This window comes from Alosa sapidissima, chromosome 12, assembly GCF_018492685.1.
Source record: "Alosa sapidissima isolate fAloSap1 chromosome 12, fAloSap1.pri, whole genome shotgun sequence".
Classification (NCBI taxonomy): Eukaryota; Metazoa; Chordata; class Actinopteri; order Clupeiformes; family Clupeidae; genus Alosa; species Alosa sapidissima.
In genome coordinates, this window is record NC_055968.1 from 547,759 (window position 1) to 572,812 (window position 25,054).

Here is a 25,054-nt window from a genome sequence, read left to right on the forward strand (position 1 = left end):
CCTGTCTCAAGAAGGTCATGCCGGATTTTTATCAGCACGTCAAATGTAACACCAGAGGGGAGAGGACACTGGATCACTGCTACACCTTGTTCAAAGATGGATACAAAGCCAAGTCTCTTCCATCTTTCGGCAAATCAGATCATTCTGCAATATTCCTTATGCCCAGGTACCAGCAAAAACTGAAACGCGAGCCTCCAGCCATGCGTGAGGTGACGCTCTGGTCAGAGGAGTCTGAGAACATGCTCCAAGATGTGCTGAGCATTGTGGACTGGGATGTGTTCAAATCTGAAGAGAACATCGATGAGTTTACAGAAGCAGTAGTAGGGTTAATAGGGAAGCTTGTGGATGACACTGTTCCCAAAGCCATCATGAAGACATACCCTAACCAAAAGCCATGGGTAAACCACTCCATCCGCGAAGCTCTGAATGAACGAACTGCTGCTTATAACTCAGGACTTCTATCTGGAAACATGGAAGAATATAAAGCTGCCGCATACAATCTACGGAGAATGGTGAAAGAAGCCAAGAGACGAGATTGGGAAAAGATCCGGTCCCAGTTTGAACAGTCAGATTCCAGGTGTATGTGGCAAGGGCTACGGACGATGTCGGACTACAAATCACCAACTTCCACCATTGTGAACGCTGACCCCTCGCTGGCAGATGAGCTCAACACATTCTACGCGCGCTTTGACCAAAACGCGGAGGACATCACTCAGGCGCATGTTGAATGCGCGTCAGTCCTGTCAGGCCCAGTGGAGACAGCGTTCATGACGCTCTCAGAGCATGACGTGTGGAGAGCATTTAGGAGCGTGAACACCAGAAAAGCGGCAGGTCCAGATGGCATTCCTGGACGAGTATTCAAAACCTGCGCAGATCAACTTGCTCCTGTATTCACCGAAATATTCAACCTCTCTTTGGCTCAGTCAACTGTACCAACTTGTTTTAAAAGATCAACAATTGTTCCTGTTCCAAAGAATTCACATCCTGCTGGCCTGAAAGACTACCGTCCAGTTGCTCTGACGTCTATAGCCATGAAGTGCTTTGAGGAGGTTGGTCAAAAATTACATCTGCTCATCATTGCCCTTAAATCTAGATCCCTTGCAGTTTGCATATCGGACTAATAGATCTACTGATGATGCCATCAATTGTATACTGCATACTGCATTAGCCCACCTTGATAACAGGGCGGAGAATTATGTGAGAATGCGGTTTATAGATTTTAGCTCAGCAATTAATACAATCAAACCTGTATTACTACTCACTAAGTTGGAAAATCTTGGACTGAATTCATCTCTGTGTAAATGGATTTTTAACTTCCTGACTGGTAGACCCCAGGCCGTGCGGGTGGGTAGTCACATCTCTTCATCCCTTACGCTCAATACAGGAGCGCCACAGGGATGTGTTCTAAGTCCATTGTTGTATTCCCTCTACACATACAATTGTACAGCAGTACATGATTCCAACATCATTGTCAAGTTTGCTGATGACACAGCAGTAGTTGGCCTCATTTCAAAGAACAATGAGCAGGCTTACTTGAATGAAGTAGACAGGTTATCCAACTGGTGCCAGGAAAACAACCTCCTCCTGAATGTTACAAAGACCAAGGAGATGTTTATAGATTTCAGGCGTGATCAGCATAAGATGTATCAACCACTTATGATCAATGACTCTCAAGTGGAAGGGGTAGAGAGTTTTAAATATCTTGGAGTCCATATTACTGAAGACCTGGCTTGGACCAAGCACATTAATTCACTGGTGAAAAAAGGTCATCAGCGTCTTTTCCACCTCAGACGCCTCAAGTACTTCAAGCTACCTCAACAACTACTGAAGAACTTTTACAGAACCACCATTGAAAGTGTTATCACTGGCAGTATAACAGCTTGGTATGGAAATAGCACTGAGCTAGACCGTAAAGCTCTGAAGAGAGTAGTAAGATCAGCTGAACGTACCACCAGAAGTGCCCTACCCAACCTACAAGGAAAATTATCAGGGATCCCAGTCACCCCAACAACTGCCTCTTCTCTATCCTACGGTCTGGGAAACGTTACCGCTGCCTGAAGTCCAACACAGAGAGAATGCGGAAAGGTTTTTACCCCCAGGCTATCAGGATTTTAAATGAGGATTGTAGCAGGAGCACCAGCATAGCCTAAACACTTTGCACTTTGGACTTTCTTTCTTTATTCTTCTTCCTTTTCTATACATATATCCTTTGCACAGTCTTGGAGTCAGTGGAACAAGCATTTCACTGCATTTATAGGCTACCTGTATAATGTATGTGACAAATAAACATTTGATTTGATTTGATTTAGGGTAGGCTTCTGCAGAAAACGCAATAGAGGCTTAGACAACTATGACCCACGTTTTGGTTTAGTAAATTAATTTGCCCTACTTCTTGACTGCAATATAGTCACTTGACTGCTATCCAGGGACGCGCTCACACAGCTGTGGTAGCAAGGGCAGGAGGACAACTGCGCAGATTTTATATAAAATTCTTAGCGCAGACTTAAAAAACTTATAAAACTCTTCAACAGAAACCTTATGAAATAAAGGCCTGCCTCGAATGCAGGCTTGCCCAAAATAAAGGCCTGTGGTTTGCGCACCCTACAGTAAGTAGGCTAAATAACAGACCCGCCACAATATGCGGTATGATGATTTTTTACGAGCAAGATGTTTTTGGTGCACGACGCGCACTGCATGTTCTTAAATAACAATGACATATCATCAGTAATATTCGACCATTATTTTGTGATTTGGGAATAATGTATATTTTCATTAAGCACAGAGAATCGCATGTCAGTCCCCTCATATTTGGCTGACTTCTGCAGACGCGCAAAAAAACACTGCCACTTCCCTCCACCACTGATCACACATCAGACATCAGATCAGCTTGTAGGTCATTAGCCTCAGGCCCCTCCTCCTCCTGGACATTATAGCCCAGAGGTGGAAAGGTGCGATTTGTTGGGGTCAGGGCCGGATTAGCAATTCATAGACCCCTGGGCACAAATGTCTGATGGCCCCCCTGCCCCCCAGCCAACGTGAATCGGGAGGTCAGAATTTTTTTTTTTAAATGTTTTTTTTATTATTATTATTATGACACACACACACACACACACACACACACACACACACACACACACACACACACCATGACACAGAGCATTTCCAATTCAAAAGGGAAAGCACTGCTCATTGCAAAATGAAACAGAACCTTTAACGGTAAACAGGCCTATAACTTGACTAAAACCAGCCTATAACTTGACTAAAACCGTGCAAAACTGAGGAGGCACACCTGTTATTATATGAGCAGTCGTATGTCCTCATTTTGCGAATGCGAGGACGATATGAGCCTGTTGCATTTCGTCAGATGTCCGAGTCGCATATAATGTTTGAAAACCACTGGCTCGTAATCACAATAATTTAACACACGACAGTTGGATACTTTATCATGTTCCCATGCCTACGTTTTGGTGAGTAGCATAGAGATCGTTTAAAAAATAAAGTAAGCACATATGGCTCTCCGTTTGGGACATCGAAAACTTATATTTTTAATAGGGTAGACTACTGTCGTCGGAGATGCTGACGTGCAAAGGCCTCGGGATAACACGTTATCTCCACTATCATCAGTCAATGCTTTTTAAGGATGGGCTACATTAAGAACAAGCATATTTCTGGTCGATTTAAGAAGGGCTTTTAATTGTGTTGTTTCAGCACTGTGGTCGACATCCCTCTTGCTTGTAAATCCATGTGTTCAAGCGATTTTTAGGCAACTTCAGAGGCGCGGTCGCGGAGAAATTGACTGTGACCCGCTTTCGCACCTGTGCGGAGAGCAAAAGGGATTTGATTGCCACGTCTGTTCAAGCCTATAACCTATATGTGCCAAGTGCACCACACACAAAACGCACAGACTCAAGATAACTGCACAAACAAAGCATTTACTCTAATGAACTGTCACTGCGTTTTGGTCCCCGAAAAAAAGGCACTAAACTCTTTCACCAGCCACTATAGATAAGGTATAAAATGTGATATCATGATTAGTCAACAGAACAGCATTCATATGCCATAGTGTCATAAAAGTGGTGTGGCTCCTTTAAGACAATCATTGGCATGAGTTCTGGAGCTGTCTAACTTGATCTACACTAACTATACTGTGTAGCCTACATAATCTGTAACAATTTTAATATGTACAGATATATTTAGGCTATATTTAACATTTATTTTCTAGTTGGTCTGTTATGAAATAATGCATTGACTAATTTAAGCACAGCTCAGTTTTAAGAAACTTAAATACATGCATGCTTAGCATTTTGTGAAAATAAATCATTAAGGCCACATTGACAAACTCTTAACCATGAGCTGTATATTCTCTGATTCTAATATTTACAGATATCTAGGCGATGTAGGCACAGCTCTGTTTTAAGAAATGCTTTTAAGCCTAAAGACCATGTTGAATTTTGCTAAAACCGGATTACTCTGGAATGGCTAACTATACACTTGGGGAATGCATTACACCTTTGCGTTCGGTAGGTCTGCTGTTTACTCTGATATATGGTTTGTCATGTGTTGCAGTGTGTGACATATTCCACCGAGAGGAATGGATGTGGAGGTGGGCGCAGAGAATAATTATTAAATCTCTTGAAAAGTTATTTTCCTCGCGAACGGTTCATCACAGCAAGTGGCTAGCACCGTTTAAAAGATGAGAAAAGGCTCTTTCATGTGACACATGTGTAATGAGTACTTCTCGAGGAGTTCAACAGAGAAGAATGGGTGAATTTGAACGCACTTCATGTATGCATATTGTAGTGGCAAAAAGTGAAGTGCTGCGCCAGCTGCAGGGAGACTGCGGCTCACTGATAGTTATTATACAGTGGGCAGTGCTTCGACTTGGCGAGCTTCCCTCGCGGTCCGCGCGCATGATCACGCGGCATCACGTGACTTTAATTTGTATTTTTCCAGTGACGCTGCAACGACGCTGCAACAACCGGCAGAGGTCTCAAGTGAGCATGGTGTCTCGTAAAAAGAAATGGAGCTGGAAAACCCTACACAGACTTCACTACAGACTAGCAGACTGGTTTAGAAATAATTTAATAGCCAGAAATATGCCTGCCCTGCCCTATTAAAGAAATATTTGGTTAACTGCGAGTGAATCCCGTTTGCAGCCGTAGAAGAAACGCAGGACAAATTAAACATTCTGGTTTTCTCCGAGTGCAATGATGATAGACAGACATCATTTGGACAAAATATAGAGCGTATTAACCTCCGTTGCTCAGCCAAATGCCTTCCTGTTACGTCCTGTTATCACGGAGTTACAGGCAAAAAACTATTTTTGACAAGTTTACTTCATTAGCGTTTATTTTTTTGATTATTAAAGAGTGTTTTTCATTTTAAGGCTTGACTTCGTGCTTATTCAGAAAAGCATTTAGTGCTCTCCCCAATCCCAGACGTTCACATTGCATGTTTGTTTGTAATGGATGCAACCGCGAGATACGCTTGTTATAGGCGCCGATACCGTGGGTGCTCCGTCTCTCGGGCACCCACTGAAAACATCGAGCACCCACGTGTGCCAGCTTACAGTCCCGGCTAAATTTACATTAATTTAAAATCAAACATCGCAGTTTATGTTAAATTCAGCATCTCTCATAATGTGATTGGATATGTTGCTGTCAATTTCCTACTCCATATACTAACCACCAATGAGAGCGTCTCTCTGACACTTCCCACCTGAAGAATTAACGCAAGGCTTTGTCGGGTCTTCAGCCCCGAATGTTTAAAATGTATATAGCCCTGAATATCATTTTAAAAGTAGTCTGACAAAGCTTATTGTTTTGTGACACAGCTAAACACTGGTACCTCATAGAACGTCTATAACATAGCCTAGGTGGTCGCAACTCACAAAAGTAAAGCAGATAGAAAGAAATCACGCAAATCTAGCCTATAGGCCTACAACACGCAGACAGCTTCATGCGCAAGGGGAGAGCGCGCACTGTGCTTTATGATTGTTGGCTTCTGATGGTATCTTGCTAACTTACTGAACTGCATTAAGTGACACAAATGGTATTGCCTTTATCTTATAACTCCTTGTCTGAGCGACTACCAGGCCTATGGTTTTTAAAAGTCAGATGTTCCCTGACAAAGACATTCGAAAATTAAGAATGTTTATTGACTTGAAAAATACACTAATTTTTGCAAGCTCCCTTCATTCAACCCTTGAAGACATCGCGGTCTGGTGGGCTATGTAGATAGTTTCTCGTACCATTTAATTTCTCAGAATGTAGGTCTACTAGGCCTACAATAACGTCATCACCAAATACATCTTTTATTTTTAGTTGATCAACCACAAAGAGTAGCATAGGCCTACTGTGCACAGTGCACTGACGACTGTAGCAGCCCAAGGTAACCAGATGTTGTAGATGAGAGGCAACCGCTTGTTTCAGATAGCCTGGACAACATGTTACCTGGGTGTTGCTTACGTTATTAATTAATGGTAGCCTACAATAGTTAATTGATTCGCGTAACATATTAGTTGGCTCAAAGAGTAGGGAATCAGCATGGAGAGAGTCACGCATGTGTTGCTTTTGCGGGATCGAATCCAGTTTAATGCTAGTTTTCAAAACATATTTTTTTACATGTCTTTTGTCCGAGTGGCTGTAATGTAGCCGAGCGCTCATGGCGTTTGAAAAGCGACTTCAAACCGCCTAAAACAACTTGTTTGTGAATGTCTGACAACTGCTGCAGCGCATGCACGCGCAAGGAAACCAAGTAGGTGGAGAAACCAGAAGGCACACAACACCAGAACGATTTTAAGGCTATTTCGCATAGGCTACTCAATGGTGCTATTTCACACGCATTATAGCGACCCCCACTCACCGGGGTTAGGTGGAAGGTGTTAATAGACGATTGGCATAGCCTACAGTGGACTAGGGCTGTCAAAATTGCTCAAAAATGACGTTCGAATATCCCCTCTAAAATAAACACATGTATTCGAATATATTGGAATATCTAGGCTATATTATTTGCGCATCATGTCAGTGACGCGCATCATGTCATCTGTTTTTAACTTTTTTGTATGGTCATTGCTTGACAGGGGGGATCCCAAGCAGCTTTCAGCCACGGCATTTCCTAATTCACCCGACACTGATATTCAAAATGTTGAAACTATTTCGGCATAGCCTATAAACAGTTTAATTAAATGTAATGTTAGTTGTAAACAAACGGGCTACTTGGTGAGGCTTGGCCTCACAGATGCGCTCGTGCCTTAAATGGCAATACAAATATTCACGATAGGCCTAATTTATTAACTGACCGCCCGATTCACGTTGGCTGGGGGGCAGGGGGGGGCCATCAGACATTTGTTCCTAATGGTCTATGAATTGTTAATCCGGCCCTGCCCCCAACGAACGCAACTTTCCACCTCTGAGACAGCTTAAAAGAAGTCTAGAGGACTCCTAGAAGACCTACTTACTGTAGGCTGCGCAAACCACAGGCCTTTTTTTTGGGCAAGCCTGCATTCGAGGCAGGCCTTCTGTTGAAGAATTTAATATAAATCCTGCGCTAACAGTAATCCTCCTACCCCCCGCTACCACAGCTGTGGATAGTGTGGCATGCTCACGCTTTATGTTTCCTTCTTGCAAACTAGGCCTATAGCCCAACCATTTACGTCTTCAAAAAATAACAACTTGCCAGATATGCCTTCATATCTTTGGGCTTCATTCAGCATTTTGTTCTTCCACTGGACATGACTCTTCTACATGCTGCCTGCTGCATCCTTTCTGTTTGTATTGTTTAGAAAATGTTTGACATCTTGAGTTAGTGCATTAAACATTGTTTGCTGGTAACCAGCCACAAATAGCCTACAGATTCTTGCGTGCGTACATTCTCTATTCTCTCCAAAATGTGCCCGTTCTATAGGCTGGCCAAGTGCGTAATTCTGCGGCATAAAGCAGATGTATTTGTTTATTGTACAGAAAAATAAAAAAATAACCTGTCAAGCAATCAATTGACTACATTGCAGTCAATAAGTAGGGCAAATTACGAAACCAAAACGTGGGTCATAGTTGTCTAAGCCTCTGCTGTGAGGCCAGAGGCGAAACAAGCTCACAGCCGAAAGAGTCATAGCACTGAAGGGAGAGGCAACTGGCATGTGATCTCCCCACGGGCCAATGGATGTACAAGTTTTCTCCTGTTCCTACGATATTTAATCCAGTGTTTTGTCAAGTTGCAAAATGCTATTCGTTTTAACGAATTTTTATGATAGTATGAAGTACTCTTTGTATAGGGTAGGCTACTATCTTAATTGCTTTATACTCAATACTTGACCAATGGCTAGTGCATCTGTCTATTGAAAGTGAGAATGTGGCATGTGATCTACTGTGTAGGCTTCATAAAATAAAATAAACAGATTGCTAATGGCCTACAAGCTGATCTGGGGTGTGTTTCCCGTACAACTAGGTTAGCTTTTTACTAACAGGATGCATCGTTCAACTAACCAACATGTAAGTTACGACTGTTTCCCAAAACTGTCGTACTTACATAGTAAGTTTCGACCATGATAGCTTCCAAACTTCAGTAGTCTGGACTAAGGTGGTTAATGACATTTAGTAGCACGTGAACGGGCACCTGCACATACTTCTGTGGCACATTGCGTTAAGGCCGGCAGATGACAGCCGCCGTTGGACAGCAGTTACCAGTCCACTGTCCATGAGTTCGAATCTGGGTTAAGATTTTGACAACAATATTGATATCGTTGTTTACCTAAGTTTATCTTTTGTGCAGATCATATTATCAAAATCAGAATCAGCCTTCTTGGCTTGGTTTGCGTAAACTAACAAGGACCCCCCCCCCCCCCCCCCCCCTCCATTAAAATCAAAGGCTACATATTCTCAGCTGACTCGTCAAAAAGTGCGCACCACCTTATTATTATCTGCAGGTGTGTGATTTACTTACGTGCACATGGCTGCAAATTGACTTTTAATTTATGTATTTTCTGCCTTGGCCATTTTAAAATATGGATGTATGGTGGTTAGAAGTGTAAATATTAATTAGAAACCTAAATATATTTATAATTATTAATTTGCAAACAAATAACTGGCGTCAGTGACGTCTTTGACATGAAGATCCCTGGAACTATGCTTCTACTAGCATTCTACCACAGGTCGAGAGGTGTAGTTGTAGCTACACAACTTTACGATAGTGGTTGCGAACGTTCGTTGCTACTATGGTTTTGGGAAACACTAACTTAGTGTAACGATGCATTGGACTATGTAAGTTCCAAATATGAATGTAATTCTGCGGCATAAAGCAGATGTATTTGTTTATTGTACAGAAAAATAAAAATGACATGTCAAGCAGTCAATTGAATACATTGCAGTCAAGAAGTAGGGCAAATTAATTTACGAAACCAAAACGTGGGTCATAGTTGTCTAAGCCTCTATAGCGTAGCCTGTTAAAAACGTTGCAGAAGCCTACCCAAGGCTACAGATTAATTCTGAACAGTTATTTCTCTACTGGCTCAATTATCACACCACTGTTTTGATTTGCGTAGTTGCGTTAACCCAACACTGACAATACTGTAGACAGCAAATTTCGATTTCGATTTTCGTTACCACCGTGTAGTCAAGCCTTAAGCCAGACAGAAGGGGCGGCAGGCAGAGCGATGTACAGTGGCAGAGCGACGCACAGTGGCTGAAAGTGGTACTAAAGCTTCACGCAGCTTCACGCCTCGTAATGCGCGACTGAAGTGGCCATTAAAAAGCGATGCCCACTGTAGGTCACTTCAAATCAGCGCAATTTATCCTTATAGGCTACTGCACATTACATGATCTGTCCGATACACTTTCTTATTTTTAACCGTCAGGGCCTATACAAATTCCAATGTATCTGATTGTATATTTGGGGTATGCTAGCTCTTACCTGCCCCAGGGGTTTGTATGTGACTTGTCTGTTCTGAAAACCTATAACCCTTATGAAAAACAATTGCCCTATTTTAAGGAGCTTTAAATAAACTAACGAAATCTGCTGAAGTAGCCTTAAGCATGTAGGCTAATGATTCCTAAAACATACCAAACAAAGTCGATTCTGTGGCTATTGAAATTTGGGTAGCCTACTATTGTGTTAACTGTAACCCACCCTCTGAAGCCTTTCGTGACACATAAAAAAATACTTTTTAATGAAGCTGACGTGTTCTTCATTCTCTGATTCTAAAAATGTCATTTTCAAAATGTCAAAATGTCATGTCAAAAAAAAAAAAAAAAAAAAAAAATGCAGCAGCTAGGATTCTAACAAAAACTAAAAGAACTGACCACATTACTCCAATTCTTAAGTCATTGCACTGGCTTCTAGTAAGTCACAGAATTGACTTTAAAGCACTACTGCTTGTTTATAAATTAGTAAATGGAGCAGGACCAAAATACCTATCAGACATGCTTCAGCAGTACACACCTTCTCGTCCTCTCAGGTCCCAGATGAAAAACCTGTTAGTAAAACCTAATAAGAACTAAACATGGTGAAGCAGCTTTTAGCTGCTATGCGGCTCAGCTCTGGAACCAACTTTCGGATGACATCAAAAAGACCCCAACTGTAGCCAGTTTTAAATCTAGACTTAAGACCAAACAAATGTTCTCAAATGCTTTCTGCTAACTGCGCTGAGTTACAAATTCTGAATCTGCCTTGACAATTGTTCTACCTTGTCTTTTATTACTTGTATTACTTATTAACTACTTTTGCATTTGTTTTTTTTGCTTATTAATTATTCTTTATTTTTAAACGATTTTACCTTGTGTGTTTTATGTTTTCTTTTTATTATGATCTTTATTATTATTCTTTAATTTTTAATCTTTTCTTTGACAATTGCCCTTCTATGCTTTTATCAGCTATTCCTGTTTGCTTTTGTTTATGTAAAGCACATTGAATGACCTCTGTGTATGAAATGCACTATATAAATAAAGTTGACTTGACTTGACAAGCAGGTAGGCCAACTAACAGTGAATTACAATAGTGCAACTTGGAGATAACCATGACCTGTACAAGAAGTTGTGAGGAATCTTGTGTCAGATAAGGTCTGATCTTCCTAATGTTCTAAAGAATAAACCGACACGATTTTGCAATTGAGGCTACATGCTCAGAGTCGGTCATCAATTACATTTTATGTCCTCTACCATTAATATAGGCTCTTACATTTTGTATTCTGTTCACAAAAGCAATATCTCCACACATCTGTTGGTGTTAGTGTCAGCAGAATAGAAGTTAACATAAAATAATTTGCATTAATTTGAATGATTTTCGCATTACACAAGTTAACATGAGCTGTATTTAAAAGCTATCCCTCATAGCAGTCAGCACAAGTAGCCTAGTAGATCGCACCTGAGAGGCATGATTTAGTTTAGGCTATACCAATATCTAGTTAAGGAACATTGATTTCAATATCTTACTAAAAGACAGGTGATTTACTGAAAACGTTTGATTGCAGTTTAGTGTAGACCTACTTGGCTGTACCCTTGGCTACAAACCTCATAGCCTGCGATATGAATGAATGATAACGATCACAAAGGTAGTAACATAATGACATTTTCAAGTGTTGAGATATTTTTTTATGCCCACTGAGCTGTTGCATTTTGTGTCCACTCTGGTGTCTACAGGGCTACCGTAACACAGTAGAGATCGCTACTCCGCGTGTGCGATGGTGTGTGTGCTGGTCTTAGGTCTGCACTGTGCTCACAGAGCAAAAGAGGAAGTATCTTTCAGTGTATGTGTCTGGTGCGAGGGCCCGTTTTCAACGGGTTTAAGATGTACGAGAGGGTTGACTTGATTGAGAGGCTCTCTCTATCTGAATTAAATTCCCTAATTTGGAGTTTGGGTCTAAGGAAGGTGGACTACTTCAGAGTCTCTTTTTATCTCGGAGTCCCTATGCCCTTGGCTCGTGCTTCATAATGTGGTTAACTCAATAAAAAGAGGAAGAACTTCAGAGCTGTGTTTACAAAAGTTGTTTAGTCATTCTGAAGTGTGACAGGTCAAAAACTCCTTACTACAGATGTTTGTCTGCCCGTCCAGGGCTAAAAGAAAACTAACTACCCAATTCTTAGGCTGAATACAGTTCTTATAACACACAAAATGTAAAAATTTTATAGATCATAACGGATCTATAACAATTTAGGTTCTATCCCTAAATACACTTTTATTTATCAGACAGATTTCCATATCCTCATTTGTGTGATGTGCATTTAGACCACAACAGGTCCTAGAACTTAGTTTCACAAACAATACGTTTGCTAACAAATCCTATTCGGGGTTTTGTCTGCCCTGGAGCATAGGATTTTCCTTTCTAAATGCCTGGCTGAGTTCACTACTCCTGTGTTTGTCAGTGCATGTGCAGTAAGTTTTTGCCCATAAATCAGTGTCTTAGAAAAAAAGCCCTCAAACGGACCCCTACACACCCGCAGAGAAGTCAACTCTTTAGGGCATAGCTCCTAGGAGGACAGCAGTGAGTGATTTGTTTGGGATAAATTAAAAAATTATAATGACAAATTATTTTAAAATATTAATTTCTTAAGAAATACTTATAATTTGATGCTGTTTAACTCATTTATAAATGGTGCACTATCACTTTAAGAGCATTGGGCCTCATTCACCAATATCTTCCTAAGAATTTTCTTAACTGTGTTCTTAAGAAGATCCTATGAGAACTCTTAAGCAGATTCACAAAGGTGTTCTTAACCTCAGAACTGTCCGAAGTCTCGTTTTTATCATGCTGAATCTCATTTCTTCTTAAGTTGTCAGGGCGTGACAATTGTTCTCTATTAGCATAGGTAAACACCCTGTCAATCCCCATAAAAGGGCATGATACTGCAGGGCTGTGTGCATACAAATTTAGGCTGAGGCACAAGCGTTCATTTCTACTGTGTATTATACACTACATGAGCAAGACAATTTGATTACCGTATATGACTGTCATGAGCTCTCTCTCTGCCTGGTAACACGTGCTGATTGAAGTCTGATGACCTCCACCTGTTCCTGCTCTGCTCTGCCTCACCCTCGTTACCTACCAGCTGCACTGCATTCACCACTCATCATGCCCTCTATTTAAAGCCTTGCTTTTCAGTCCACACTTGTCAGATCGTCTGCAACCAGCACCAGTTACCTGCCTGTTTTTGAAAACGCCTCTGACTCTTTGCCTGTGATCCCGGACCCGCTCGACTACTTCTGTGTTCTCCAGCCCCGGTAATCTTGACCTGCCTTCCGTCCCTCTTCTACGAATACCGCCTAGTCCTTGACTGTACTGCTGCTTCGTTTCAATTGCTGTTGTGTGTGTGTTTCCCCCAGGACTTCCCGGATCATCCAGCTCCTGCCATCGCTGTTCGGCTACTGGGGGAACACACACACGCAGACTCTTGGAACTCCTGTACCCCCCCCGGAACCCCTGAAACCCCCTTAACCCCCAACCCTTAAATAAACTTTTGAACGTGACGCTTTTGTGGTCCTCGTCCTGTTTGGTGTCTGACAATGACACATACTTTGAAGTGAAAGCACTGCTGCAGGAATGGAACAGCAAATGAGCCATTATATTTAGTAGTTGGCATAAAAAGAGAAAACGTGTTACTTGTTGTGTTTGTTTATTTTAAAATACTTGTAAAATAGTGGAATTTAGTTTATTAAAAATATTTTTTATTCGAACATATCAGAAATTATAATACTATATATAATTGCCATTTAAATTCTATTCAATTTTACACCTGCAGATATGATGAAAATGCAATAACCATTTATTTTGCACAAACAAGTCAGTTCCCAAATGTGCGTAAGAGTGCTCTTGAGTGTTTGTAGATTCTGTTCTTACCTAAGAACAAGAAAACATTGGTGAATACCATAATCTTCGTCAAAACTGCGTAAGTGGGTTTTAAGAACAAATTTCTTCGTAAGAACGGTTGGTGAATGAGGCCCATTGTGCCTATGCGTTCTCATGATGATCTTTTGCCAGCTCAATTCAAATATAGACTATGGCTAGTGCTGTGCCTATGGCTGTGCCCTCTTACAGTTTATAATGGTCAGTAGTGGGAACTACTGTTCATGATTGTCTTTTAAAAGTTTCTTATGTAAAAAAGGAGATATGAATTATCAACACCAAGTTGGAACCTCCCGCTCTCTCTCTCTCTCTCCTGCGTGCTCAGACACGTTCCAAATTAAATGGAGTAGAATATCGCTCAAGTTAGATCTGCTGCGAGAGGACCCAAAAAGTAGCATCATCCTTATGCAACATGCTGTTTTGACATTGACATTGTAAACGGGGGGAGTCAGGGCTAGGACTAGCTCTCTGTTTGTTTGAATGTCAACAGAAGTGACGTTACCCAACATCACTTAACCCTTAGAACCCGATTGACGCAAAGTGCGTCAAAAAACACACCCTTTCTTCTCTGCTACATTTCTCCGCAACTGTTCATTGCAGCGAGATGAAACCTTTATTGACAGAGCAGAAGTGGGGCTTTCCAACAAGACCACGCACTTGTCTGTATGTTAAAGTATGAAAATAAAAAAAAAAGTCATGAAATTAAATCAAATTGCATTACAGTCTATACTTCTCTGCGTTCACCTGCGCACCCATTACTCTCGTTTGAATTACTTGCGAACCCGTGCATAGATATGGCAAGCATATCAGATGAAACAGGAGACACAGGGCTATCCATTGGTACCAAGTATGTCGATCCTTCTGGCTTATGAAAACAGACGGAGTGACTGCAAAATAATAACGTCATGTACAAAAACCAACGCTGTACACCCATTACTCTCGTTTGAATTACTCGCGGACCTGTGATCGGATAGATATGCCACGCGTGTCAGATGAAAGAGGAGACACAGAGCTACAGTATAATTTGATACCAAATACATCCTTCTGGGTTATAAAACAGATGAAGTGACAGCAAAATAATAACTTCATTTAGTTCGACTTACCTCACGTTTTTCTCTGTTTTTGTTTGTGGCAAAGCATGTTTATAACCCAACGCTATTGTGTGTTTCTCTATGGCAAAGAATGTTCATAATCCGGTTTTGAGATCCTAGTTGCATCCCAATTTGTTCGACAAAGAAACACCTTTTTTGCCTTTACTTTGTTCATGGCAATGCAGTAAAAAGTTGTAGAGAATCATGAGTGCAGACACCATAGGCACACACAGGCTAACACGTAAACTCGGATCAAGTCAGGTCAGATCAGTTCGTGTCACAGATCGCAGAAAGGTCATTTTTAATCACTAAATAAAAAAAAATGGCATTTATTTCTGAAGGCCACACCACATATGTCTGTAAATTGTTCAGCCCCAGAGAATCCCTCCACCATGGCGATGATATTGCCAGATTCAGGATAGTCTGCCCTACACACACATGAAATGCATGTAGAGCTATGAGCTTGCTGTGGTGAGTATACATGTCAAAATATAAGAATTTTTATAATATGCTTTTTATATTTTAATTCTTTAAAAATCTAAATAAAATCAACGCTAGTACTAATACATGAAAAGATCTGGATAGCCTAGACTCTGCTGAAAAAAAAACAATATATAATATGTGTGTGTGGCACTGTGGAACGTTACTTTAAAAAAGTAATTAGTTATAGTTACTCACTACTTGTTCCAAAAAGTAACTGAGTTAGTAACTGAATTACTCTATGATAAGAGTAACTCGTTACCAGGGAAAGTAACTATTTGCGTTACTGTTACAAAAAAAAAAGTTGCTATATGTCAAAGAATTTGGATTTTTTGAGCGGTTTTGAGCAGCCAGTTGAAATGAGTAGAACAGACAGGTGTTTGTAGGCTACATAACTTTCGATATTTATTAGATAGATAGATAGATAGATACTTTATTGATCCCCAAGGGGAAATTCAAGATATTGCACATCGACAGACCTACGGTTGACTTCAGCATGTGTCATAGGTTTTTTTTGTGAGGCAGAAAGATCTAGCTTTTGCTGCTTGGAGGACTTTGCTCCGAGTCCTTCTTTGCTAGTGGATGGCGAGCTATCATCTGTGGTGGAGGTATCAGTGTTTTTGGCCACTAGCTTTAGATGTGTGTGTGAGATGCTTCATTAAATTAGAGTTGCTTACAACGGATGTCGACAAATTCTTCGCTCCTGGACATAACGTACACATTACATGCACATTCTTGCCTTGATAAATTTGAAGTAGTGCTTATATGTCCACCTTGAAAATGTCAACTTTTCAGATTGCTCTGGACCTCTGCTGTTTCATCGAATCTCTATTTTAGCTGTTGCGTGTGTGTGTGTGGCACGTGTGCTGGCAAGTATGTAAACACTGGCTCTGATTGGCTATCATGAAACATGACTCTGCCTTAGCCAATCATAATCGCTTACGTCGTTATTAACCCACCTCCTCACTAGCTGTGAGCCAGGGTGCGTTCAGATTACACAGTTTATTCAATCAATGCATAGTAACGCACCGCATTTAACGTCCAGTAACGTTAGCGGCGTTGTAACGACGGGAAAAGTAATTAGTTAGATTACCCGTTAGTGAAAAAATAACGTTGTTACCTAACGCCGTTCTTTTAAACGGCGTTATTCCAAACACTGCTTACAATGACCAGAATAAATCCTTATGTATAATAACATCATCCGCCTTGACATATGCAAATTAATCTGTCCCTATGCTTATTATGTTCCAATGAGCAAAAAAACATTCCTGGTAAATTTTGAAGTAAATTGGATAATATTTAGGTGGCCCACCATTAACCTTTATGAATGGTCGAAATTGTTGCCAAATTCAGGAAATCGCCTGGCAATATGGGGGACTATGGGGGTATATTTCACATTATTTCACTATTATCAATTTGTTAGCCAGTAGTTATTTGAATAATAACTATATTAAGGGCATAAAGCACACAGCTCACTGGATAAACATTGGTTTCTTTATGTTGTCATACATATTTTGGTGATTTTCTCAGAAAAAACGTTTTTTTTTTTTTCTATTTTGAATAATATGTTATTTGATGAAAAACACCTTAATGTGTATTGTAACACTTGTCATTAATCTTTTATTTTAACTGCTATGGTGTTATAAAAATCTCATAATTCCAAATCAGATATAGGCTACATGTGTGGGAATGTTTTGTTTAGTGTAGAGTAGTAGTTGTATCACACAGGATTACATGAAATTTCTTGCAACATGGCTTTTAGTGGAGAGTGTATTAATAGCCTAATGCCAATCCACAGTCATCAAAATGTACTCTGTCTACAAGACAATCATCTTGGATATTTGGTTTGGGCAGTGGCCTTGTTCAGGATGACTCGATTATCACTGGATCCCGTCTTCCAAACTGTCCTCAAGTTCTCAGGTGCTTCATGTGGTATCTTTCGGATGGTTCATCAGAAAACAGAACAAAGTGGGAATCAGCAAATATCGTGTGAATGTGAAGTGATAATGACTGATCGGATTATAGTATAAACGGCAACTTTCAAATATGATGCGTATTTTACATCGACTTGGTGGGCCACATATATATTGTTTTCCAGCCTTCAAATTTGGCACTGGGAAAACCCATGACAGCTTTTATTGATAGTTTACTTTCATGCTGTTTATTGAAAATGCCTGGCAAAGGCAATTTTTATTGCATCTTCCAGCAACAAAAACATGTTACATTTATACAGCGCTTTTCTCAACATTCAAAGTGCTTCACATGGAAAGGGGGACCTCACTAACCACCACCAATGTGTAGCACCCACCTGGGTGATGCATGGCAGCCATTGTGCGCCAGAACGCTCACCACACACTAGATTGAGGTGGAAAGTGAGGGAGTGAATGAGCCAATTACAGTGGAGGATGATTAGGGGGCCAGATTGAATGAGCCAGGTTGGAAATTTAGCCAGGACATCGGGGAATCCCCTACTCTTTGCGATAAGTGCCATGGGATCTTTAATGACCACAGTGAGTCAGGACCTCAGTTTAACATCTTATCCGAAGGACGGCATCTCCTACAGTACAGTGTCCCCGTCACTGCACTGGGGCATTGGGATCGATCTTTTTGGCCAGGGGGAAGAGTGCCACCTACTGACCACCCACCAACACCACTTCCAGCAGCAACCTAGTTTTACCAAGGAGGTCTCCCATCCAAGTACTAACCAGCCCCACAACTGCTTAGCTTCAGTAATTCAGCTAAGACAAGGAATCCGTTGGTCTGGCTGCTTCGCCCAAAATGTACACTACTGCCATATCTCAGGAAGTAATAAAGATAGAGACACACAACCCACACCAAATGATGCGGAAAGTCCATATTTATATTCAACTTCCATTGACATTATAGGGCTAGACCCATTTTTTTTGGCGTTATTTAAAAAAATATATATATTTTCAGCCTAGCTTTATGGACGTCTTTAGTTGGAAACTTCAGAGGCTCGGTGGGCCACCTAAACATCAATATAATTCAATAACATTTCTCATGAAAGTTTTATTCGGTTAATGGAACAAAATTATTCTAGGGACATATTGATTTTCAAATGTTTTTTCAAAAAGTGAGGCGGATGATGCACCCTAATGTATAAAGGTAGTGAAAATGCCTTAAAAACAGCTTGGGGTTCTAAGGGTTAAAGCACCTTTAAGTAGCTAGCATAATATGGGCCATTGCAATGAATGGGGCGGTACTTCCTCCCTCTACCCAGTTCTATATAATACCTCCATGGTTCCTGTAGTAGTCGTCCAACTGGTGTGATTCTCATTATTAAAAATCTCACTAATATACTGTACAGAGAAATGCATTCAAGACAACAGTTTGGAATAAAAAAAAAACATAGTTAACAAAAGGAGAGCTATTTAGTTTGGATAGCATCCCACACAGGCATTGCATTGTCCAGTGAATCAAAAGTGGCCCGATTTGTTTTACAATAAAACCTTCCACATCAATAAGCAATAAGCAATAAGCTTACCTGGTCCTCAGAAAGCTGTGAGATGTGGTTCACTGCAGCATATGATTCAATCTTAGGACTGAAATGGTTTATAATGGCCCTGAAACAATACAATATTATTATAAATGTATCAAATTGCACAATCCACAGTGATAAACACATAAGCGTCAAGCTTCAAGCAAAGATGAAAGGGCCAAGCAGCCCACAAGGCCAGAGTTGCCATGAAAACTTGATGGCATTGTGGCACACACATGGCTGTAGTAAAATAAAATTGTAAAATAACCAAATAAAAGAATATAGACAGCTTGGTGAGGCTTGGTCTGAAGATCATCTGTGCACATTTTGGTGATCGCTGGGACAGAATTTGTGGCCTGTGATTTTTTTTTAACCTTTTGATAAAATCCAATATGGCAGTTGCCTCAATTAGGTCGGTGTGACAAGTTGGAATGACTTGCCCACATTATTACCAGAAACAACAGTTAAAGTAAAATCAAACTGTCAAAACAGTTAAACAGGAAAAAGACAACTGCGGTATTTAAGGGTAGACTATGGTATTAAAGAACAAATCCTGCTGCATCTAGACAAGAAACTGGACTGGTCAAAGACTGCTGACTGGGGTAGCATTGGTGTCCCATACCACATTCGGGTCTAGTGCCCACAGGGATCCTGCCTGAGGTAATTTCCTGAGCCCACTCCCCATCTCTCCCTCATTTCCTGTCTGATCTTTACTATCCTGTCTACTTGCAATAAAGACAGAAACTTGAAACACTGGAAATAACACTTTCTCAAGAATCTTTAACAAAAAGGGAGATAAGTCTTTAATCCTTAAGACACGCTGGGCAGAGGAAGTTTTCTTAAACAAAGGTGTGACCCTAGCCTGAAAACTGAAGGAGAGTCCCTTATGGAGAACAATGTGTGCATGTATGTATGTTTGTGTATGAGTAAGTTTGTGCTTGTGGAGGTGTTATGTGTGATAGGGCATCCAGCAGTTGTACATGTATGTGTGTTACTGTGTATGGGTGATAGTGAAGGTGTCCTATGTACAGTACATGTGTGTGAATGTGTGTGATTATGAATGTCTCTTATGAGTAACAGAATGTGAAGACTGAGCATGGTTGTAGGACTCTACACTGCAAAAAATAAAATCTAAACAAGTGTTATTAATCTTATATTAAGATCAAGGAATCTTTTTGGTATTGTTTTTAGTATGAAGAGACTTACTTAGCGCTCTCTCGAAAGGTCATTTTGACTTAATTTAAGAATACTTTGAGTTATTTCAAGGAGTCTTATCAATGCACTGGAAGACAAATTTGCTTGTTTTCAGGATGACACGTCTTAAAAGAAATCAAACTCTTCTTAAATTAAGTCAAATGATTTTACAAGAAAGCGCTAGGTACGTCTCTTTATACTGAAAACAATACCAACTATCTTGATTTAAGATTAATAAGATTTGGTTAGATGTTATTAGATAAGCAGTTTTTGCAGTGTAAATGTAAATGTACAACCCCAAATCAGAAAACGTTGGGACGTTGTGTAATTGTGAATAAAAACACAACGTAATAATCGGCAAATCTCTTAAACTCATATTTAGTTGCAAAAAGGACACAGAAAACATATCAGATGTTAAAAATTACAAATTTGACTATTTCATGGAAAATATATGTTCATTTCAAATTTGATACCAGCAACATGTTTCAAAGTTGGGACAGGGGTAACAAAATGCTGGAAAAGTTGTGTAATGAAAAAGAAAACAAAAGGAGGAATGTTTCACAACTAATTAGGGTAACTGGCAACATGATTTGGTGTGAAAAAGAGCATCCCAGGGAGGCAGGGTCTTTTAGAGGTAAAGATGTATTCATCACTCTGTGTAAACCTGTGTGGACAAATGATAAAACATGCTTCATTGTTTCTTAAAATGAAATCTTTGCAAACAAGGGATAGAGCTCTAAAACAATGGCCGTGGTCTTTTGGACCTCAGATGGTACTGCATCAAAACTAGACCTGTTTCTGCAAAGAAAATCATTGTATGGGCTCAGGAAAGCCTCAGATAACCATTGTCTATGTGCACACTTTGATACTTCAGAATTGCTAGTGTAAACTTTACCATGCAACAGGCAAATTTGTATTTAGACATGATACAGAAACATGGAAAAATGATAACATGGAAAAAGGTCCTGTGGTTTGACCAATCAAAATTTGAAATTCTTTTTGGAAATCATGGATTCAACTGGGCTAAAGAGGAGAGGGCCTATCCAAGTGTCCAATATCCAACTTGATTTAGTGCTCAGTTTGAAACCCAACTTCTAACTGACATTTACAGAATATTGTTAAATGAAGGGGTGAAGCAGCACAGTGGTAAACATTCCCTGTCCCAACTTTTTTTGAAACATGTTGCTGGCATCAAATTCAAATTCTAAAACTGACAGTTCCGGTCCTTGATTGTGATTGGCTGAATCACGTTCGATGCCGTTGTAAAATCCAGCACAAACACCTTGACCGCATTCGGTTCTATATTACTGCGCTACCATAACTTGATACAAAGTTAAAGTAGCTGCGTCTCGACGTTGCTTGCCAACCATTCAAAGAGAGTTAATATATTTCTTGGCGGAAGAATGACTATCTATGAATAAATCGTTACATTTCTCGTTGCTTTGCCTTTACTCTATGAAACTTTGCCAGGTATTTATAGCAACAGTTTTAGAAAAGCAATAATTAAGCAATAAGCCACTCGAGTCCGTAGGTTACACTGATTCTACAACAGCTAAGGGTGGTTTTAGGCACTCCGCTAGCACGTCGTGCCTAAAACCACCCTTAGTTGTTGTAGAATCAGTATAACCTACGGCCTCTCGGGGCTTACTGCTTAATTTTCTCTTGACCAATATGTTTGTTCTGACTGCCAAGACAATGTGGTAGAAACATTGAATCAAAAAATGAAAAATGGCATGTTCAAAATTATTCACACCCATTTTAAATTATCAGGGGAAATTATCATTTGTATTTGCATTCATAGCTCTCAAAATGGTTCTTATAATACCTACCAAGCCAAGGTGGCCTTCTCAAAGTAAACAGTAACACTAAAACAAGGGGCTTTCTGGGGGGAAAGTGTGCCGAGACCTACCTCAATAAACGGCATTGGACCATTAAACCAAACAATGATTCAAAACATATAGCCAAACAAGGCAAGAAATGGTTAACAGAGGAAAATATCAACATTTAAGTCAAGTCAAGTCAAGTCAACTTTATTTCTATAGCACATTTAAAAACAACTGAGTTGAACCAAAGTGCTTACAAACAAACATAAAACAATGACAATGGTACAACAACAATATAACATGGGGGGAAAATAAATAAATAATTGAAATAATAAACAAATTGGTCAAAAATAAAATAAAGAATAAAGAGTGTGTGTGTGTGTGTGGGGGGGGGGGGGTATTAAGGTAGATTAAAAGCTTGGGAGAAAATGAAAGTCTTTAAGTTAGACTTAAAGCAGTCAATGGTTGGAGAGGACTTAATATGTACAGGTAGACTATTCCAGAGTTGGGGGGCAACAACAGAGAAGGCTCTATCACCCTTAGTCTTAAGGCGTGTTTTGGGGATATAGAGAAGATTCTGAGATGAAGACCTAAGTGATCTTGGAGTGCTGTAAGGAATTAGTAGGTCACCTATGTAACTAAGTGCCAAACCACTGAGGGCTTTGAAGACAAAAAGTAAAATTTTAAACTTAACTCTGTGCTCCACAGGTAACCAGTGCAGCTTAGCCAACACAGGAGTTATATGCTCACGTTTCTTAGAGCCACTTAATAATCTAGCTGCTGCATTTTGAACTAGCTGAAGTCTGTTGAGAGTGGAGTGGGTCAGGCCTGCATATAATGAATTACAATAATCTAGTCTAGATGTTATGAAAGCATGTATAAGAGTTTCAAGATCGGAGAAGGACAAAAAGGGCTTCAGTTTTGCAATGGTTCTTAACTGGAAAAAGCTGCCTTTGACCACACTATTTATTTGCTTATTAAAATTTAAAGAGGAGTCAAAGAAAACCCCAAGATTCTTTACTTCACTGTGGCAGTTTGCAGAGAGAGGTCCTAGTGCATTTTTCAAGATAGAAACATCACTTGGAGGGCCAAAAATAATTATATCAGTTTTACTTTCGTTCAGTTGAAGAAAATTTCTTGCCATCCAGCATTTGATGTCACTGAGACAGTTAAAAATATTCTCCAAAGAACAAATGCCATTAGTGTTAACAGGCAGGTAAAACTGAGTGTCATCTGCATAGCAGTGATACTGAATGTTATACTTTTTAAAAATTGAGCCAAGGGGTAGCATATAAAGAGAGAATAAAAGAGGGCCCAAAATGGAACCCTGAGGAACACCACACTTTATAAGGGCAGAGGAAGAGGAGAAATTGCCTAAACTAACTGAAAATGATCTAATCACTAAGATAAGAAGAGAACCATTGCAAAACAGAACCCTGGAGACCAACTTCAACCTCCAAGCGTTTTAATAGGATGTTATGGTCAATGGTGTCAAATGCTGCACTCAGATCAAGAAGCACCAAGAGGGCGCAAGATCCAGAATCAACTGCTAAGAGAATGTCGTTTTGGACTTTAAGCAAGGCCGATTCAGTGCTGTGCAGAGATCTAAAACCTGATTGGAATTTATCACATATATTGAACTCACTCAGATAAGAAGAAACCTGAGAGATGACAACCTTTTCTAGTATCTTTGACATAAAAGGTAATTTAGAAATAGGCCTATAATTCTTCAGGTCACTGGGCTCAAGGTTAGGTTTCTTAAGTAAAGGTTGCACAATTGCACGTTTAAAACTTGAGGGGACCACTCCATTGGTTAGTGAGTGATTAATTATGGCCAATACAAGAGGGCAGATGATGGTAAAAAACTTCTTTAAAAAGGCGTGCAGGTAAAACATCTAAGTGGCAGGATGTAGATTTCATATGGGAGACAACCTCAGAAAGCTGGGAGGAAGATATAGCCTGAAACTGTTGGAGGCAGCTAGGTGAAAGTTCTATCACTGAGGGATCCGAATCTGGAGGTGAGATGAGATTTTATTTTGTCAATTTTATCGATGAAGAAGTTGAGGAACTTCTCACAGATTTCTGTTGAAGGGGCAAGAGTAGATGACGCAGAGGCAGGATTTATAATAGAGTTAATGGTATTAAATAAAACTTTTGGCCTATGAGCATTATTGTTGATAAGCTGAGCATAATACTCAACCTTTGCTGCCTTAACAGAGTTTTGGTAGGTCTTTAGAGAATCTCTGAAAAGGTCATAGAAGACCTGAAGCTTCTCTTTTTTCCATTTGCGCTCTGCTTTCCTGCAAGATTTTCTGACAGAACGGGTCGTGGCATTTAACCATGGAGTGGTGATAGTTTTGACACGCTTTTGTTTTAGTGGGGCAACACAGTCTAAGGTCTCAAGACAGGATGCATTAAAGAGAGTGACTAATTTTTCAATGTCAGAGCAGGTGGAAATAGCAACAGAGATAGTAGGTGAGTGAGAGAGGATGAAAGTATTAGAGAATGTTGTGGCTGTGGTGGAATTTAGTTCAGACATCAATCCGTGAGCACAAGGCCAGAGTGATGGCAAAGAATCGTTCCTGCCTCAAAACTCCACTGATTATTTAAAAAAGTTTATGAATAATTTTGGACATGCCAATTTTCATAAAAATGTGAAAGATGAAAACACTTCTTTTTTTTAAGCCATGTTTCTACCACATTGTCTTACAACCATGTGGCAGTGTTGTTTTCAGTCATAACAAACATATAGGTCAAGAGAAAATCAACATTAATGTTAATATGAATAATTTTGTTCTCAACGGTATTTTTCATGAATTTCCTCGTTTCCAAATTTGATATGTTGTCTATGTCCTATTTGTTGCTAAATATGGGTTTATGAGAGTTGTATTTTTATCACATTCTGTTTTTATTTGCAGTTTATACAACGTCCCAACTTTTTCTGATTTGGGTTTGTAGAGTTTGTACTGGTATAAGCAAGTTATTTCTGTTACATCTACAAAAATAAATAAACATAATTATAAAAAAAAAAGAAAACTAAAGGAAAGTCACCTGAACTGAGCTATGAATTAATTACATGCGTGACAACTAGGGTTGGGCACCAAAACCCGTTTTTAATATGGCACCAGCGCCGACA

At 39.9% G+C, this 25,054-nt stretch overlaps 1 protein-coding gene across 3 annotated transcripts in view; it reads right to left on the reverse strand.

The window, feature by feature from the left end:
- armh3 (armadillo like helical domain containing 3) overlaps positions 1–25,054 on the reverse strand; it is a 129,388-nt gene that overhangs the window by 16,719 nt on the left and 87,615 nt on the right. For all 3 annotated transcript variants that reach the window (XM_042056163.1, XM_042056162.1, XM_042056164.1), the window contains one exon: positions 18,908–18,986. In XM_042056163.1, the coding sequence (XP_041912097.1) occupies positions 18,908–18,986 (79 nt within the window). The remainder of the gene's footprint in view (positions 1–18,907; positions 18,987–25,054) is intronic.